The sequence below is a fragment of the Halichoeres trimaculatus genome, unplaced genomic scaffold (genome assembly GCF_033239565.1).
Source record: "Halichoeres trimaculatus isolate MK-OKI-2021-1 unplaced genomic scaffold, fHalTri1.1 fHalTri1_scaffold_6, whole genome shotgun sequence".
Taxonomy (NCBI): Eukaryota; Metazoa; Chordata; class Actinopteri; order Labriformes; family Labridae; genus Halichoeres; species Halichoeres trimaculatus.
The window spans coordinates 7,523,543-7,544,625 of NW_027437184.1; the positions used below are offsets into that span (position 1 = coordinate 7,523,543).

The 21,083-nt window shown below is 41.0% G+C and overlaps 1 protein-coding gene across 1 annotated transcript in view; it reads right to left on the reverse strand.

The window, feature by feature from the left end:
• The window catches only part of doc2b (double C2-like domains, beta), a 221,898-nt gene that overhangs the window by 13,623 nt on the left and 187,192 nt on the right, over nucleotides 1-21,083 (reverse strand). The window contains exon 6 of the mRNA XM_074672166.1: nucleotides 18,011-18,137. Within this exon, the coding sequence (XP_074528267.1) occupies nucleotides 18,011-18,137 (127 nt within the window). The remainder of the gene's footprint in view (nucleotides 1-18,010; nucleotides 18,138-21,083) is intronic.

The window sequence follows — 21,083 nt, forward strand, 5'->3', positions numbered from 1 at the left end:
AACAGCATGTGGGTTTAATAACCAGCTTTTTTCTATAAATTCAACACATACAGTGGGGAAAATAAGCATTAAATGTGTCAACTTTTTTTCATCGCAATTATTTCCAAAGATTCAGTTCAAACAAAATTTCTACCCGACATTGGTATTAACTCAGATAATCCAGACATGAAATCACAACGTTCAGGTCCATAAATAATGGTTATATAAAATTAAGTGCGATAACACAGGAAAAAAGTATCGAACAAGCTAACTGAGACTCATCTAATACTTAGTGGAGAAGCCTTTGTTTGCAATGACAGCTTCCAGAAGCTTCTTGTATGTTTGAACAAATCGCCCACACTGCTCAGGTGTGATTTTGGCCCAATCCTCTGCACAGTTTGTCTTTAAATCTGGAACATTCTTTGGTGCCCTCTGGTGAACCCTTTTCTTTAGTTCTTTCCACAAATGTTCAATTGGATTGAAGTCAGGTGATTGACTAGACCATTCTAACAGAGTGATTTTCTTTTTGTTTTAAACCATTTGAGAGTCAACTTTGCTGTGTGCTTTGGATCGTTGTCCTGCTGGAAGGTCCAGCCACGTCTCATCTTCATCATCCTGGTGGATGGCAGCAGATTCATATCAAGAATTTCCCCATACATGGCTCCATTCATTGCTCCGTCAGTTATATGAAGTTTGTCAACACCATGAGATGAGAAACAACCCCATGCCATGATGCTTCCACCTACAAACTTCACTATAGGGTTTTTTGGCTGATGTGCAGAGCCATTTCTCCTCCAAACATGGTCTGTAGTATGACAGCCCAAAAGTTCAGTTTTGGTCTCATCTGACCAGACAACATTCTCCCAGTATTCTACAGGCTTGTCAAGATGCTGTTTAGCAAACTTTAAACCAGCTTCAACATGCCTTTTCTTGAGGAATGGAGTCTTGCGGGCTGAGCGTCCATAGAGGCCATGGAGTGCATTGCCTATTGTTTTCTCTGCAACAATTGTACCTGCTGCCTCCATGTCTTTCTGGAGAACTTTCAGGGTGGTCCTTGGCTCGTTGAGTACTCTACTGACTATCTTTCTGACTCCCTGGTCAGAAATCTTGCAAGGAGCTCCTGTGCGTGGCCTGTTGATGGTAAGGTGGTGCTTCTTCCACTTGTGAATAATGGCCCCAAGGGTGGTGACTAGAATATTCAGGTGCTTTGATATAAGTCTGTAACCAGTTCCATTCTTCAGAGAGTTCTTTGCCTTTACCCATCATGAGGTGTGGTGTATTTAACTGCTTGGTGAAAAAACAACCTTTTTTATGGGACCATCAATTTGCTCTAGTCCAGCAGATGTTGGTTTGCACTAATTGGAAGTTCAAGTAATAATTACTGACAGATTTCAGGTGGTATGGTGCATTTCCTTGCCAAAGTATAAAGCCTTTCCATTGTGTTTAATACTTTTTTTCCTGTGCTATTGTACTTAATTCCACATAATCATTATTTATGGACTTGAATGTCATGATTTCTTTTCATGTGTGGATTATTTCTTTGAATGTCTGGTAGAAATTTTGTTTGAATTGCAGCTTCCAAAATAAATGTAATGAGAAAAAAGTTGACGCTTTTAATACTTATTTTCCCCCGCTGTAGATGTTGTGTTCTGCTGAGTGGATGCCAAGTAGTGTTTCCTCTTTTGTGCCAGACATAATTTTTAACTAGTATTTCTGTTTATGCATCTATAACACCTGCACCTTTAGTGCTATTAATCCTCAAGGACAAAAAATCATTACCTGGAAATGTCCTCGCTCTGTTGACAAAGTGGGAGCATTTCCATTGGGAAAGTTTTACCAATTTTTAAATCACAGGAGTTTTGGGTAAAAGTAAGTTGACAGCAGCTGCACTACTCACTTCCAGACAGTTGTGTGTCCTGAAAATCAGCCGAACACTGATTGGCTGATTGATGTAATCTCCGTCGTAGATGGAGAGTTAATAGCCTCATCAAAATTAATTTGCCATGTTCTTCAGAGACAAGATAAACATCTGAACTGACACATGACCTGTGTGCCTGTTTAAATCTCAGACACCACACCGGGCTGCTCGCTGATGAGCATAAATTTAGCAGGAGAGCCAAACTTCCAGGCAAATGAATTCAAACATTTTGTCAGCGTGGTGATTTGGGATTTAATGGGGTGTGTCAAAGGCTCAATTTGAGCCTCATTTTGGAGTGTGGTCCCATAAGGGAACCAAATTCTGAAACTGTCAGCCTCTCCAAATAACCGCCGTGGCTGAATCAGTTGTGTCAGATGACCTCTATCTTAGTGACACCGATCTTAATTGTCTCAGTCTCAGATCATTAATGCTTCAAAACTGTGTGCAGTTAAATCAAGACAAGAAGAGGGAGCAGGAGGAAGGATGGTAGGATAGCTCTAAAATCTGAACATCTTTTGTCATTCATGGTAAAGCAAATGCGATAGACAAAGAAAAATTTGACTGGTAATAAAACACTTTGAGTAATCTTTCATGTAATTCTTACTGAATGCTCCAGGTGAGCTTCAAACAGCAAGGAAAGGGTGAAAAACCGGAGAGGGAATAACGCCCTATTATTATTGCTGTTATGGCTGATAACCAATATTTACTTATATCAATATTGGTTAAAAAAAAAAAAAAAAAAAAAAAAAAAAATTGAGATGATGAGGTAGTTGAGACAGAAAGAGTGGCGCGATTGTGAGAAAAGACGACCACTGAGAGGATCAAAGGATGGAGCGCCTGAGATTAACAGGATGAAAAAAGTATGTTTTGCCTGTTTTTTTGGATCAAAAATAGGAAAAGAGACAAAAAAGAATAGAGTCCACTCTTCTAAGGTAGTTTTGATGTTTACATAGCCATAGTAAATAAGATTATTTGGGTCTTGAAAGATCGTTTAAGATGCAAATGATGAAACGATTAAAATGGCCGGCAGCTAATGAGTAAATATCGGCCCACTTTTACACATCGACGCAAAATATTCCGGTTTCTGAAGCATTTGGAATAACATAAAATAAAATTACATGAGTGAGCAATCAAAGTAATTCCTTTTTACATGGTGAGAAAACACAGAAAACCTCATGACGCAATGCGCATCATTACTGCTTCACCTTCCTGTAACCATAACAACAGCAGCAACACAAATAAACGGCAGCAGCTTGGTGAACTTCCTGTACTCAAAAGACCAGAATTCCTTGCAAACAGAATATGCACAGAACACAAACTTATGGGTATATTCTGATAGGCGTTTACATGACCAAATATTTGGGGTAGAAAAGGAATAGGGGTATTTTTCAGGTTTTGAAAAACCAGAATATGAGCATATTCCGATTTTCAAAAGGGCTAATGGTGTTTACATGGCTGTGCGCAACCTGGTTATTGCTAGTGTTCCGAATACGAAAGGGTTACTGACTTAATAGCCCACATGTGGATGCTAGAGACCAGGTGGGGGTTTAAGGTCACATGCAGCACTGAAACCCTCAAAGCACAGTCAAGAAATCTTGCACATTACATAGACCGCCAAATTAGGAGGACGCTTGATCAGCTGATAGAGAAGATGATGTTGTCTACCTGAACTAGCTCACAGGCAGCGCTCCATTTAAGTCACTTTGGAAAGCTAACAGGCAGCTTTGGTATCGAAACATGAGGACCTCTGATTCAGATCCTGTTATGGACCAAGATATAGATATAGCTGGACACTACTGAGGCACATTCAGAACATAAACTCCCAACTACTTGGTGCGCCTGCCTCTGTGCAGCCTCTTCACCCTGGCATCGCTCCGTTAGTGCATGTCCATAGGAGCCGGTGTGTGCATGTGTGTGAGTTTCTAGCATCTGTGTCTGCTGCATGTTCAGAAAAAGAGGAGAAAATACATTTTCCTCCTGGGATTGATAGAGCAGGTCTTCCTTTTCTGCCTCTCCTTTTTTTTTAGCAGACATGTTAAGAAGAAACCGTTGCTGACTTCCTTAAGTGACAGGATCTCCTCTTATTCATCAGCATTTTAACAAAATGTATTTAACTATGTAGTGTACGGTTTGAGAGGCATGGGTTAAAGAAATGGTTTTCAGCCTGAAAGGAATACATTTATAAATTTATTTGTCAAAGCTTTCAAACATGTCTTGGAGTATAAGTGCACTATTAAAAACCTTATTATTCAAACCTTCACTCATGTTTCATACTTTTCTATGAAACTGCAAATGACCAGAAAACTCTTGATGACTAAATAACTGGTGAACTGAAGAGGAAAAGCCTCCTAGTCTATTCAGCAATAGGTTTAAAACTACCTCCTACCCTAGGACCAAGCCAATCCCTCCTTTTTGAGACCAATCACTTGATTGGTGATCATTCAAGTCAAGTCTGCCTGTAAAGTGATTAACCAAATTAATGATAGCTTTTTAGTTGAGCAGCTAAACATCTCCTAACTCATCCGTCCAATCAGTGCCTTGAAACCCAGCAACCTGACGGCTGTGTGGGCAATCGATCGATTGACTGATTGAGCCAGGCGACGCATTCATCAGGTCATTCAGTGATCATTTGAGGATCTTTGGGCATGCCTTTTCACATTCAGCCTAGTAAGTAAATTTCCTTTGAAATGTTTTAATTATGGATTGAGTTATTGAATGATTTAACAGATCTACATTTTTAAGTTATTCAGAGATGATTTGTTGGAATTAAGCTTTGAATTCCCCCAGAAGTTTGAAGACTGAGGCATGAAATCAGCTTGGGATCTCTTTACTGTAAGACTAACAACAGCTTTAAGAGACAAGCCCAGCATCTGATTGGCCATCAGTCCCTCAAACATGTCACTTCTTGCTGTAAAACTGATTGATTAGTAAAACCATTGGAACGAAGCTCATTCCTCAGCTGGCTGAGTGATATTCTGAAGGCCGGGACTGCATTTCTACCTTCAGCCTTGAGACCCAAGCCAATTACACCTCCCTAAAACCAACCATCCAGCCCACCATCCGTCAGCAAATTGAGCCTTAAATGGATAAGTGATGTTTTGGCGGATCAATCGACAAGGCCAAGCTGCTCATTCATTAGCTTGTTCTGTTATAATCTGGGTATATATTCTGGCATGCTGCTCTGCCTACAGCCCTGAACAAATCATCTGATCAGGCACCAATCAATCAACAAATCCAGGCTGTTTTTGTTCAATGACGTTAGTAGTGAAAAGGCAGTCGTGAAACCGGTTAGGTTAGCTGTATACAATCCTTGTTGCCCCCCATGGAGCTTTGAGCTCCCCACACAAAGAAATGCTGTATCCAAGCTTTGGGTTTCTCTCCCAGCCATGCCCACTGACTCAGAAATGTAATTTAGCAGAAACACTCCCACATCGGCTGATTGTGTAAGTCTGAGCCAGACTTCTCCATACATCAGCATTTATTTCCCACCATATATTTAGTGTAACACCCTCCATCTCAGCAGAGTTAATGCACAGAGGCTTAACAACTTCAAGCTTATCAAGAGCTCCTTGGAAGTGCTCGACCGGTGGAAAAATGGGAGATGGGACAGCGGGTTCTCACTTGGATTTGTACAGTCTCACCTTCTTTATTTCCCTGTCTCATTCAGCCTCTGTCTCCCTGACAACCTGTCTTTATACTGAGGCTGAAATTTTCAGTTTCAATAAACAGGACATATAGTTCTATAAAGGCTGCTCATATAATTGTGATTATTATGAAACCATATAACTTGAAAAGGGTCAGTGATTGACAGATAACAGTTTTCTGTCAGACTTTGTTAAAGCTGACCGACTAATTTTCATTTTCTAACTTTTGCGCCCACTAAGTGGAAAATACGTTGTGCTGGATTATAATCATGCCATCATTCGCTGTGCTCACCTCATAAATTATCATCACTCCCACTGCCCTGACCCTCGCAGCTCTGACTCAGTCACCTGGATTTAATATGACACACACACATGGATACCCCCGAGTCAGGCAGGCCCAGAGAGGCTTATTGGAAGAACCAGGAAAATCCCCAGTGGGCCGGACTGGTTTTAGGACTGTGAAGCTCGGTTTACAGCAACCGTAAGCCGATAAGAAGGCTTCATTCGGGAGGTCCATGTCCGCCTGGAAACACAGGCTTAACTTTAATACATGATTATGTCTGCTCCACGATACCAACCGATTCCACCACACCCAGGATGTAAGGAAGGGTTGCTTTGGATATGCCAAATGAAAACCGCAAAGATGGCGCTGAATGGCCAGATTAGGGTGACCAGGTGTCCCGCTTTGTGTGGGAGTACGCAGCATTTTAATCACTTTTCCCAAGCCCCGCAAATTGAGAATTGCTCTCCAAAGTGCGGCAGTCCCCTTTCTGAAAGCATGTTGTCATCCAATAGCTGAAAGAGGGCTATCACCATTGCCTGCGTCCGCTGTGAATCAATATCATCGTGCACATGGCGTCAGGGATTCATTAACCTGCCACCGGCATCCTTACTGCCACCCTCTGACTTGGAAAAAAAGGCAAAAACCCCAGCTACCAGAATGCAGATTTTTGTGGGAAAAACATGAAGTTCCTCAGAGGTAAAGGAGCTGGGAACATGTTTATTTATAGGCAAAACCAGTGCAGGGTGATTCACAGCGAGTGTTATTGGCACTTGATCAGTTATTTGTCTATTGGGCATGGAGGTGAGTATGATGAAAAGCGTAGCAGTGTAGCAGTGTAGCAGTGGGGGTAAAAATCGTTATACAAATGATCAGAATTTTTTGCCTGGTAATATCAAAATCAGGATTCTTTGTCACAAAATCTTTTTTTCAAATTCAAATTCTTCATTTCAGTCTTGGTTTATAAACTGGACTGGAAAAAAGTTACCACTTTTCTCCGGCAGAGGGTGAAATGTTTCTCTCTGACTCACATGATGTGTATTTTATGGGAAAATATGGCTCCTGAAAGTCTGTAGACATTGGCTGTTTTCCAAACCACCTACTACCCTATCAGTAACTACTATTTTGGCTGAAATTCAGTCTGTAGTTGTCAGTATGCGAAAAACTTGCAAAAACTGCAGTATACCAAAAATCTGGTATGCAACGGACCAGTCTATCTGGCATACTGTTTCCCACAATGTATGGTGCTACCGCTGTTTGTCTATGCGTGTGGCAGGTTTTGGTGAATTACCGACATCTACTGGAATGAGTCGGCATTATAACGACAACACAACACCAACGTTAGACGGTCTGTGAGATAAAAACGAACGAGGTGATGCGAAGAAACACCCGTTGATTTCCACACACTGACAAGCTAGTTGCGTATAGTAGATAGAGAGCTGGTAAAACCTCCACAAAAAACATCTCCCAATGTCCTCTCTGTGAAGATGCAACACTCGCTCCAAAACTATTTCCAGGCAAGGGACATCTCGCTATTAAAACATCTGCTGAGACGGGAGACTCATGCATATTTCTTCAATGTGCGACTATGTAGAGTTTTGGTTCCACTGAATCACGTGACTGAACCCTGTCCGCTGATTGGCTTCTGGGGCAAGCATTCAGTGAATGAGGACTTTTAAGCACCTCTCCATTGCCATCCATGCACCGTCTGTTTATTTTTTCCAAAACAGTGACACTTGATAATGTAAAATTGCACAATGTTAAAGCAACATTTTAGAAAATATCGTACTTGATATATATCGCCCACCCTTAGCTGGGCGTCATCTTATTGGGGGTGGAGGAGTGATTAAAAACACTGTGGGTGTTTCATCATAGTTCAATTTCAAGTCCCACCCCTTAAAGTTCCTGGACCAATTGGACAACCAGGCAGGGTTGTTTCAGGGGGAAATTTAAGACCCAAGAACTAAATTCAGACCCTACTTTTGACTGTCAAAATGTTTAATTCCAGGGGAGAATTCTTGCGGTTGTAAAAAAAGCCTAAACATGGAAAGTTAGGACAGTAAACAACTATTTGTACTAATTGTATTAAGTATTTGGCAGTAAAATAGTCATATCACGCACAATAGATTTTCCCTTCAGGGCTTAGAGCAGCTAAAACCCAGAGGTAGAAGAGAGAGAATGATCTGGAATGATTGACACGGCGTCAAATCGTTAAGGTATTATTGTGCTGCATTATTAAACAATAGGAGGCCAAAAGGGTCACATGAAAAGTTAATGATGTAAACAGGCCCTTCTTGAAAATAAGGCCTCATGTCTCAGTGAGATAATCTGCACTGACAAAGGTTTGGATGGATCAATATAACAGTTTCACATTAACATCTTATTTTTTGAGATGCACAAAGTGGACTCCAACAGTTTTTACAGATTTACCAAAAATAAATTGATTTGCAGAAAGTTTGTCCAAACAAGTCTGTTTCCTTTCTTGTCAGTTATGTTTCAGCATGCCCGACAAGAGCACTCGTCAGGAAGGGACAGCCAAAAAGAATGAGAGTAATGACACCCAGATGACAAACAGGCAGAGGTCTGAGCAGACACAGACTGCGGTCTCATTCTGAGTGTTGGAGACTGCTCAACACTCTGTCCAGCAGTGTCCACAGCAGGATACTAATCAGATCTCTCCAGGGGGCAGACTCGCTCTACATGAATCAGTGATGACTTTTACAAGACGTCTCACCGGACCGGGGCACTCGATGGCATCCATTTTGTCTGGCGTGCCAACGTATTACAGCCGCCGCCTCGCTTTGCTGTCAACTCTATTTAGTCCTTTCTCTTCTGCTGCTGTTAATACGAGTTTAGGACATCCCACCTCCCTGCCTGCTCTAACAAGGTGCACAGCAGGAGGTCTGTGACAAAGACAGGAGGCTGACAGGAATACAAGAGGATCAGACAGAAAATAAGGCACGGCGGCTCAAACTCCAGGCTGCCTCTGTGGAATTAAGGTCAATTTACCTGATGTGTGGAGACATCTTTGTGACACTCTTATTTTTTACTTCCATAATACCTGTCTGCTCCCACAGATAATTTTTTATGCTGTCAAATAAACAACACATGCCAACAAACAAGCACACAGCACACAGACTGACTCTGTCAGATTTCATGTAGCAAGAAAAACATTGGCCCCTCTTGTACCACCAGACTTTCAACAGCTTTTCACATAATTGTTAAAGTTAATCCTGAAGTTATCAAAGCTAAAGCCTTTGTTAAAGGTTTAATATTTAATTGAGTTCAGTACTTGATAAGCTGTGCCCACTGACACACAAACCTGACCTACATGTGGTCATGACTCATTATTCATGTAGCGTGTCCTTATGATCCAAAACTAATGTAGTTTAGTGTTTCAGGAGCAGCAGTGAGGCAGAGAGAGACAAAAAGTTGTCAAGTTATTTGATTGCAAATGGTGATATTGCGGTGGCTGTTGCTCAGTGAACCCCAAATAGTCCCTGTGAGGAGTTTGAAAGTGATCTTGAAAAAGTCTTCCTTCTAGAGATATACCTGATTGTAATCCACACTTTAAAATGAGATTATCAGCACTAATATTGCTTGTGACAGGTTATTTTAAGTTGCTACTTCTTAGCTTCCTGCTCGGGTCTCCCAGGACTGGATTGATCCACAGAACTTCTAGGTCTCTATGACAACACCACGCGGGCTGACGAAGTTTAGTAGTGAGAAAAGTTGAAAATCAGAGATCTGTGTTTTATCTCTTCTAAAAGGGATTTCTGGGATAAGTTATGTAAAGATGGTGGACACTGGAGCCTAACTGTCAGACAGGAAAAGGTTGGAAGAGCAGTAGAAAGCTAAACGGGAGAGTGATACAGCCCAAGCTAAAGGCTAATTAGCCTTTATTAGTTCCTTTAACTTCTTCTTGCTGTCTGTCCTTCTTGAAATTTTTTTTGTCTCTGTTACGTCATCTCTGTATTTGGAGTGGGTCGTTACTTTGTATGGCTCATTTTCTGGTCGTGGACACTAAAGTGGTTTTGTCCTCTGTGATATTTTTACTATTTTTGCTCCTGTGTTTATCTGGAGATCCTACATGTAACCAAGGCTGCATTGTTTACATGTGAAATCAGCTGTTAGCATGTCAATGCTACCTGGTGCAAGGCCTGATGTTTCCCCACAAGGTGAGGGAAACATGGATCTGTCCTTTCATCCATTGTTATCGGGAACGTAAGATCTATCTCCAATAAGATGGACGAGCTAGCCGTGCTAACCCAGCAACAGAAGGAATACCAGAGGGCAGAGTAGCATCATGCTATTCACAGACATGGCTAACAGAGCTAACACCAGACACCAACGCCACATTGGAAGAACTTCACCTGCTGTGAGCAGACAGGATCCAGGAGACAGAGACTGAACAGACTGCTGAAGAAGCTCAGTCCTGGACCCTGTGGAGGTGGAGGCTGGCTGAACTGAAGGATGATGAATAAGCTGTCAGCATCTATCTTGTTATGGACCTTTATGCACAATTTTTACTCTTTCTTACTTTTGTTTTCTTGATTGCTGTTGTGACTCTGCCTGAATTTCCCCTTGGGGTAAGTATTTTCTATTCTATTCTATTCTATTCTATTCTATTCTATTCTATTCTATTCTATTCTATTCTATTCTATACAGCATATTGTTGAACCCTGTATCCTGAACCCCTGAAAAAAAGGCAACAGTGTAATCCAGTCTTTTTTTTTTGCATCACATAATCTCTCATTCACGATCAGGCTCAGAGGCATTTTCAAAGAATGAATTATTAACAACTGAAACCACATAAAATATACATTCAGCAGGTGAAATAATGAAAGATACCTCTGCAAACAGATCTGTGCAAACCCTAACATGCTATACAAATTATCTACACACTCACACACACACACACACACACACACACACACACACACACACACACACACACACACACACACACACACACACACACGCTCTTTATGGAGTTATCCCTGCTCCCATAATCCTCTCTTCCTCTTCTCATCAGTCTGCTCAAACATAAAATCAGCTTACACGAGCAAACACACTGCAGAGCTGGAGTGTTTGCTTTACATTTACCAGCTAATTGTACCGCTGCCCTGGGGGAAAACTCGATTAAGATTGGCCGAGAGGATGTCCATTAATTTAATTTAATGCACAGTATAACCGGACACCTCCGACGTGACCGTCTCAACATTTTTCTAAATGAAAGCAGCTGCAGAGACTAATAATCGGCTGGAATATACGTCCCTGGCTCTCCGCCTGTTGTCTGAACTCCACAGGCTGGCAACAAAGCAGCACAGAGGTACCTACCCGACACAATAATGTGCCAATCGTATTGACTCGGCTCCAGGTTAACCAGGACCACAGAGGGTTGCCAAGGAAACAGAGATATTACCCAGGAAAAAGAGAGATAGGTGATATCCCAGGATGAAAAGGGCTCTCCTTTAACTGGCCGGTAATCAATTCCAATTTCTTAACTTACAGTCTGAAGAGGATAAACCCTAATTACCTGCCACAAGTGCTCCCCTCTTTAAAAAGCCTAACTCCACAATGAAAAGTCCTGACATGCATGGAGGAGCACAGGTCTTTTTAGTGCCACATGTCATTAGTGAGGCTCTTTGTAACAATGTGTGGGCAGCTCAGGATGTGAGGCTGTAAAAGGAAGCAGGGCCAAAATGCATCTCCTGCTGGTGTCCTGGTGGGACGGCTCAGATCAACACGACTCAGAGAACAGAGGGGAGCGGACTATTGTGCCGGTACAAAAAAAGGGGACCAGGCTTACAAGGCGGTGGCATTCAGTGTGCCTACTCACAGAAATGCTGCTAACAACCTGGTTTGAATAGTTCATCAAAATGGAGTAGATTCAAGGAAACTGCAAGAATTATCGTCCAAAAAAGAAAAATAAAACTCAAAGAAACGGAAAATGGACAGACAATCCTGCTCAAATTTAGTGAGTAATGTTAAAACCTGTTGAAAACTGCTCCCTTAAACGGAAAGGATCCCCACAAGTCAAGCCCAGTTAAAGAGTTAATCCAAAGAGTCCAGGAAAGTTCAAAGGTCATCAATATAATCAGGTAGTTGCACTGTTCTCTGGGAGATACAAACATTCAGTTATATTTAACAACATGTCCTGCAGCTGGGCAAAGTTTTGTCAGCCCTGACCCACATCTGAACCTCACTAATGGGCTGTAACCTTTACTCCACTCCCACCAACACCCCAGCCCAGCAGCAGCATTTCTACCAAGCCTCCAAAGCAGACAAAACAACAGCTCTTTAACCCTGATACTCATGAATTTTAATGAGACAGAGAGCTATTCCAAAAGCAGGAATTAAACCTCCTGTTTCTCCAAATGTTGACACGGTGAGCTACCAATTAGCTTACATTGAAACCTTTCATTTCCCGACTGAGCAGAGGGAGTAGGGAAATGTATTTCACAGGCGCACAGGGCCAAGTTTCACTGGCAGAGCGGGCGGCTGGCCTTCACTCTGCTGCAGGCTGAACTGTTGCTGTCTGCTGGTGCCAGTGTGAAAAACATATCCAGAGCTGAGGGTGGAAACAGCACTGCGCAGGAGTGAGTGAACAGGTACAGTGATAGGAAAAACAGGTTCAGATTTCATCTCACAACATACAACTTCTACTTTCCTTCACTGAGTGTGAGGGTTTATTTTGACTCTGTGGTGTTGATGCCTCAAGGTTACTGTTGACTGCAAACACCACAAGACTGCTAGTGTCATTTTCAAAACTGGCACTTAAGAGGACAGTTTTAATTTTGACAGTTATGTTTGTCCACACTGCAAATACTTAAATTCAAGGTGGTGTTTTTGTCTTATTCTATACAAAATGTCTCAAAAGACTTCGTACTGGCCACATTGTCCAGCCAGTTGTGGAGAAATGTCTTTGTATGTGGTGAGAATCAAAAATCTGCAGACTGGGTAAGAAAAGTTTACATGTCATGTTCTTTGACTAATGAGTACTTTTTTCCCCAACAATTTCTTTTTACGTGACAAGTGACCCAAGCTTATTTTTGTGTCAAGACAACTTTTTGACTATTTTTCCCTCTACAAATAAGACAAAAACCCTGTCTTAGTAATAGTTATGTTGCCTCATAGCTTAAGAATCAGGAGTAAGAGGGAACAGACAGCCTGATTCTTTCAAAATGGAAAAAAATACCAAGAAATATTTAGAAAAAAAAGAGCAGCTTGTTAATTTAACCCTTACTTCCTGTTTGGGTAAAAGTTGACCTGGTATCTTAAAATGAATTTTACATCTACCAGTGTTAGTCAAGGAAAATGGTTGCTTGAAGGTATCTTGCAACTGTACTGGCCATGTTTATGTGTGTGTTTTTTTTATGGGACAGTGGTGACAGCGTTGTCACAGGAAACTATGCTGTTAAAGATGCTATGATCTGTTTTGATTGCACTCCCTCACCACCTTGTGGCCCGGAGTCTCAAGCACACTGTCGTAAATTACTTTAAGTGAGGTGTATGTTTGTTTTGGTATTAAATAGAGATCAGATCAAAGCAACTTTTCTTTGTTCAAGACAACAGTTTGAAATGTGGCATCAAGCAAATGTTGTAGTAGCTGGCTTCATGTAGTGCTATAGGCAGCCTGATGCTCTGACGTATTTGTAGGCTAACGTGACAAGTAAACACTGTCAGTTTGTAAGTAGTTTAGTAGCTGTTTATATTTAGCACAGCTAGCAGCCCAGTGCTCTAAGACATATCCATAATGTGTATCATTAGTGAATCCTGGTTATGTCCTGACAGTCATCCACCAGTCAGAGCTAACGTAACCTCACTCTTCATTTTATTGATAGACTCTCAAGTTTGAACAGACCACTGCAGAATAACTGCTGACTGTGGGTTGGAATGGACATTAGCATAAACAGTTTAGCTCCTGTGTTAGCCTTTAGCTTGTGCTCTATCACTCTCCTGTTTAGCTTTCTTCTGCTCCTCTGTCCTTTTTCTGTCTGACAGTTAGGCTCCAGTGTCCACCATCACAACAAAATTAATCACAGAAATCATTTTCAGCAGAGAAAAACTCAGATTCTTCTCACCTGTAACTTAGTTAGCTGGCATGGTGTTGTCATAGAGACCTAGAGGTGCCGTCAATCAATCCGGTCTTGCTCAAACTGATCGAAAAGCAAAGATGTAGCAATTTAAAGACAACCATAACTCAAGATTAATGAGATAACACATCAAAATAATCTAAGAGACTTTATTCATTGATGTGCACTGAACTCGGGGTCATCCATAGATGGAATAATCTGTGAAGTCAGAGTGCAACGACTGACGGTATGGTGCTGTAAACTGTCAGTTTGACAAAGACTGGTTTTTCTTGATTATGTTACAAGAATTGAAAAAAAAAAATCAGAAAAGAATCTAATAGGAATGTGATAAAACAGAATGTAACCACAGAAAATTTCGTAACATGTCCACGTCATTCTCAAGCCTTTCTTCCATTCTGTCATTTTCCAGCCTGTGAAAAGTGTAATCACATTTTTCTACATTTTATTTACTACTTTTCAACACGTGTGTGAGCCACTCCACAGGTTTTCGTTTCTGTGTGACTGACGTGTTTATGAGCTGGATGGGAAAGCCAAAACACTCCACTGTCAGCCTAAAACCATCAATAAGACAGGCACTCGCAGCAGCTTGATGATTAAATGGTTTGTGCTCTATTCTCCCCAGCCCAGCAAACGTCATCCTGTGTTCAGACAGAACGCCTTATCCTCTACTTCAAGACGAAGCAGAGCAGAAAGCTCTCTGCCGGGAGCTCACTCTCTGTCCTATCAGTTTGCCTTGAAGCGTTTCTGTGTGAAAATAGCCAAACTGTGCTTTATAATCACAGACGCCAGGTTGAGACATATGACAGGAAGGTTTGGAGAAAAAAAAGCAAAGACACCAAACTGAGACAGAAAAGACAGTCTCAAAAAATACAGTCATAGAGTTGACACAAACATCTGCTCCACAGAGACTCTAAAAGCTGCACACTGTGACAAACCTTATCCACTTTTATTCTCACTGTGCGGAGGAGAGAGATAAAGTTTAAGAGTATGCAGAGAGCTGTCTATCCTCTGGATTTTTAAGGATCCAGCCAGAAACAGCATGTAATCCGATGCACGGAGAGCTCTTTCCTTTATGTAGTGAGCTATAAAAATACCAGTGAGTCACGCATGGACAGAGACTATCCCCACCAGAAAGTAGATGAGCCAGGAATCCATTTTTATTCTCTGGAGACTGAGATAACACTCTCATATACAGCCAGAAGACAGCATTAATTATTGTACCTGTCAGAGATATGTGCAGCTTTACTTATGTCTACCTAATGTAAGGATGATTAAGTTGTAGTAGTGACCCAGGCTCACTTCAGTTAATGCAACAAGTCTACTTATTACCAGAGAAAGGATGCAAAACCAGCGTGTAGGGTTCAATCTTGACCACTTATTGAAGAGGGCAAGATTGCTGACACCAGGGGTAATTTACTAAGAATGAATGTAGCTAATGGTCACCTCAGAATTTGTGCAACGTCTGAGCTTTTTTTTTTCTTTTACCCTAAATTAAGAGTTACATTGTTTTTTGAAAGACACTGAAGCTTCATCTTGTTTACTTCCTCTTTCACTGAGGTTTTGTTTGCTGTCTGGCTCCCCTCTACACATTTAGACTTCTGGGACATAACCCTGTGTGTTAACCATGAAACAGAGACTTTCATTCCAGTATAAAGTTTGCTTGTTGGCACATTTCAAACAATAACTTTGCATATAAATGCCATAGACTGTATAAAACATGGACGTAGCCACATTCGCAATGAAGCCAGCTGTTAGTTTTTCTTCGAGCAGCTACAGGATACCCACCAGTCACGTGACCTGAGACGTGCCTTTGATTGGACAATCAAATGATCCTAAGAATTTCTACACCGCAGAGTTAGAAAAATCCAGTCACTGTGCAGTGTATGCCGATAGCGAAATATTTGTTTTAGACCCAGGCCGTTTTTTGAACCAGGCTGTAAATCTGCTTTTTAATGCCGTAAAAGTCTCTTTATAATGCCTAGGTGTGTACATGACTTCTGGTCTTTCTGCAGCCAGCCTCAAGCGGATTCTCGACGAACAGCAACTTTGAGCACTTCCCCTTGGGGCTGTATTTTTACTAACCGGATGTTGCCCCTTGATAACTGCAGATAAATCCATTAATCTTGTCGCTTTGCATTCTGGGAAAAGTTGCCTGGAACTAAGAAAATAGAGTTAAAGGAGAAGGTCTGTTTTTCATCCATTTACTTCTACAAGAAACCCACACATTGATAAGAGTTGTGTCTCTACTGAGGCTGAATTTGAAGATTGATTATGTCACAGTGGTGCGTCGAAGGCTCCACCAAAATGCGGCCGATGTGACCGACGAACCCACCCAGCCTCCTTTTGGATGCCGCAAAGGACGGAGTAGGTGGACCCTTCTTCGCCTCACATATCACAAGACTAGTTGCACGTGAACAGCGAAGATGATTGACACGGCCGAACTCCAGAGGGAGTCCTTTTTTATCCAACTGTGAAGGATTTCTGGCAACAAATATGTGATTTTATTTCTCAAACATTGAAGAAGATTTTGTTTTGCTGTGGAATATAGTGTTTTTTGGGCTCTTTTTAAGTAATATACTGCGGAAAATCAGATGTACTTTATGAATCCTCTCATTCTGAAAAAATTCTATATTAAATAAAGTAAATTCTCTGGGGGGGATTACTTTTTTATTTATTTTATTTTATTTTATTTTTTTTACATGGAATTTAAATACATTTAATCAATAAAGTGCTCTAAAATAGAAATTAAAACCATACCAGCTTGCATTTTGTAATTTTTTTTTTGTAATGTAATCTAACATCCCCCCTTAAACTTAGTCAAATGTTGAAAATGCACTTTGTTGCTCAACTCTTACATGTATATTGTAGTTATGCTCTATCAATTAGGAAAATAAAGATAATGAAGCAAAATATTAAAAAAAAAAAAAAAAATTATAAATATAAACTTAAATGTGAGGTTTTGGTTTAGATGTATTTGAAAAGTAATGTAAGCCTGGCAGGTGAGGGCGGTGCTGCATGACGTTGATGCCGTGACAAACAGGAAAGACCAGGCAGTCTCAATTCAGTTTGGCCTTTGTGGTCTATGCAGGCTAGGAAGGCCTGGTCCTCCAGAGGATGCGGCCTTCATGGGCTACAGACCCTGAATTGGGACACAGCTTACATCCCAGAAAAATGTTCCCTATTCTGGCCACAGGTGGCACTGCTACCAACACCAAATAGAACCTTCAAGGATTAGATGGTGTTAGTTTCATTTGCAACAGTTATTGGGAGATAAGAGATATATTCTTTATTTAATCTGGATTTCCACTCTTCCACTATGATCATCCAACAGACATATTAACATCTGAAGCATTTTTATTTTAGTTTTAAAAAAAAAACACAACCAAAACCAAAACTGTGTGTGAAAACACCATTTTCACACACACCTGTGTATTTTTGGATGCTATCTCACACGCCTACATGGACATGAACAAAGCATATGAGGAGAGCAACAGGAGTTTTTCTCTGAACACAAATCAGAGCTATACACCCTAAAAATGTACAACTGTGTCCATTCTTTTTTAAAAACAAAAACTGTGTGGGCAATTTGAAAGGGATATTCAATCACACTTCAGTGACGCTCCACTCCACACTCATGCTCTCATAACACATAATCCACTCCATGGACTCAGAAAGCAGCGCTCTAATCTATCATGTGGTTGAAACCTAATCCTCATAGATACTGTTTGTGATGCTGTTCTTTGAGCAAATTGTTACAGACATCCTCTGCATGCAAGTTAAGCATCTTAAGCAAGATTGGACTAAGCTTTTATCTTCTTTTATTTGCAGAACTAACTGCAGCTTTAAGATACTCCACTTCTTAAGAGTGCAAAATAAAGCTCTACAATCATTTTTATCCATACTTTAAGTATGAGAAACAGCTGTTCCTGCAAAAATGCATGGATTCAAAGTTTTTATCACATTCAAGTCTGGCACATTTTTAGCTTTTAGTCTCATTTCGACTGCTTTTAATTATGCTGTCAGAAAGATGAGACTCTCCAAGTAGCATTGACAGAGTGAGCATGTGTGAGGTGTGAAACGATGGACTTACAGGTAACTGTTTCTCCAGGCAGTTGTTGAAGTTTTTGATTTGGTTGGGCTTCAGCTTCTTGAGGGGGATTCGAGTTTCTCCGATGAACTCATTGTGTCGGAATTTGTCCTCATCACACACTGAAATCCTGTAAACGAGAAGAACAGAGTCGGGAGAAGAGACGTGAATGAAGTGAGACTCAGGTGAAGGATTGGTTGCTGAGAAGAGGCTTTAAAACCTTAAAAGTAGTCATTTTCCACCTGGAGCCCATCATCCCTCATCACAGGGACTCAAATCTCCACTTCAGGACAGATCAACTCCCTGTGACTCCTCTCTAACTCCTCTCTAACTCACACCGCTTAAACAAAACTTGCGCAGCTCTGGAAGGAAGGAGTTCATTAGATTTTTGTCAGGCTCCATCAGTGTGACAGAGGATGATGAGATAATTATGCTTTAGGAAGCGTTCAGCTGTGTTTGGACCAAAAGAGTCTGAATGTGAGGGAAACTCCAAACGGGAAGATGCTGAGAGGTGTTTCTGATGATTGATTGACTGACGTTGTTCCTCTGTTGGAGCTATTCTGAGCAGCCGTCTCTTTGTTTTTGCATACCACCATCGCACTGTGTGCCTCTAAGCAATGATCATTTCATTTCTTCTCAAGAAGGAAATGAAAGAAACTCAAAATAAGGAGAATGTTTGGTTAAGTGGGTTTAGTTTGAAGATCTTTTTACTCAAATTAAGCAGAAAGCAAGCAGTGAAATGAGAACTGATGAGACAGTACATCAGTACTAATCTAATTCACTAAAATCACAAATATTGACAGGATGCAAAGTACTTGAATACTCAGGCTCTGCGCTGTTACAACTCAAATGGAGAACACACAAGGATGTCAGGCTTTTTGATTCCCAAACGAGTGCTTCTTAATCCATGAGTTTAGTCCAGAAACAGCAACTCTGAGGCTGGTTTCTCTATCGTTTTGTTTTCAAATTGGATCCTATCCTGCAATCCAGGCAACGGCAGAACAAATAAAACTATCACAACTTCAACACGTCAACATGTCAACAATAAAACACCTTTGTAAGTCTTTTCTTCTCACCTCAGTAGAAAATGTTCTGTGTTATTTAAAGAATGACAACAAAGATCTGAAACTAGTCACTGGTTACGTCATACAAAGTCCCTCAGGGTGCACTAACACAGGTAAAGCACATATCATCTGTTGCTAAGCGCCGCCCAAGTGGCTGCCTATTGCAGCATCTCTCTCTTCCTTGTTCATTTCTTGTGATTTTTTTCGTATCTTTTTCATCATCTTTGCATTTGAGGTGGGTCATTGTCTTTAGTAATATTTTTACAATTTTTGCTCCTGTGTTTGTCTGGAAATTCTACATGTAACCATGGCTGCAGTGTTTATATATAAGCTGCCTGTAGTATGTCAATGCTAACTGGTGCAGGGCCTGATGTTTCCCCACAAGGTGAGGAAAAGGAGGTGAGGAAGATGTGCTGGTTCTCAGGGGAGAGCTAAGAAGTGATAACATGAACCTGTCAAAATAGGGACAATAATATCCCGCACATAATAACGTCTCACAAGCGGTGTATATGATGTCACACCCGCGGTATTTGACTACCACGCGCAGATTTGAATCCCCCGAGTTCAAGAGGTTCTGCTCTCGCTCACTGAGAAGAGGCTTTGCTTGCTTGAGGGTTGTTTCTGCGCTCGCAGTGCACACACTGCAAGACGCAGCTTCCACGGAGCACTTGTGGAGTGCTCTCTGCTCCCGCGGAGTAACAGTTTCGGCACTATGGAGGCGGAGCCTTTGCTCTTTGATTGACAGCTCTCAGGGAGCCCCGGGTTGCCAGGTAGGGAAGTTTCACATACAGGATCCTGAGGAGGAGAGTCAGAGTATTATTCATTTATTTATTATTCATTTGTTTATATTTTTTGTATTTATTTGATACCCAGCTACATAAGGATATAGCCAGCAAAATAATTATTTTATGTTTGTATTTACTTTTCATTTTCATTTTTTATTTATATGGCCAGTGACAAATATGAACTAATACAAAGATAGGAGGTTAACAGTCGTGCAGGACAGGAAAGAAGCCTAATGTTTTTATAATATCCTCCCCTCAAAAATGTCACTGTTTTAGATCACCCAATAAGAAAGGAAGAAAAGAAATGAAATGAAAAATAAATAAATACATAAATAAATAAAGGGAGCAATAAATGGAACAGTGTCAAAAGAAAAGTCATAATAAAAAAAGGAAAAAAAAAACAAAATGACACCGATATGTCAACTTTACAGAGGTGTGCAACGTATGGTTATTTTGTCATTATGCTGGAGTTCTGTATGTGAGACTTCCCTACCTGGCAACCCCGGGCTCCCTGAGACCTGTCAATCAAAGAGCAGGGGCTCCGCCTCCAAAGTGCCACAACTGTACTCTGCACTAGCAGAGAGCACTCCACAAGTGAGTGGAAGCTGCTTTTCACGCGTGTAGTGTGTGCACTGCGAGCGCAGAAACCCTTGAGCAAGCAAAGCTTCTTCTCCGCGAGCGAGAGCAGAACCTTTTGAGCTCGCGGGATTCAAATCTGCAAGTGGTAGTCAAATACCCCATGTGTGAAATCATGTACACCGCTCTTGAGATGTTATTTTGTGCGGGATATTATCGTCTCTATTTTGGCTCCATAGGTTTTTGTGTTGATTTTGGCACCCCCTGTGAACACAATCACAAATCTGGTGTCATCCTGCACATAGATAATAATATCAGCCAAAAACCCAAGGCATTTTTTGGGAATATTAGTGACAGAAAATGTTAACCAAGGCTGCAACTGAAGTTTTGATTTGTTGAAGTCCTTTTTGGTTCTTTCATATCATAATTAGTCATCACTTTTAATTACACAATTGGTGAAAACTCCTTAGCACTGACATGTTATTTACCTGAAATCAGGCTTAAAAGCTTTTCTGTTTTAAATGAGACTCTTTCTCCCCACGTATCTTATCTGCCTCATCTCAAATCCAGTCTCAATTCATTGGATTTGATGGATGCAGTCTGGTCACATCTACATACTGTGATTACGAACCAAGTCATGTGTTGAACATG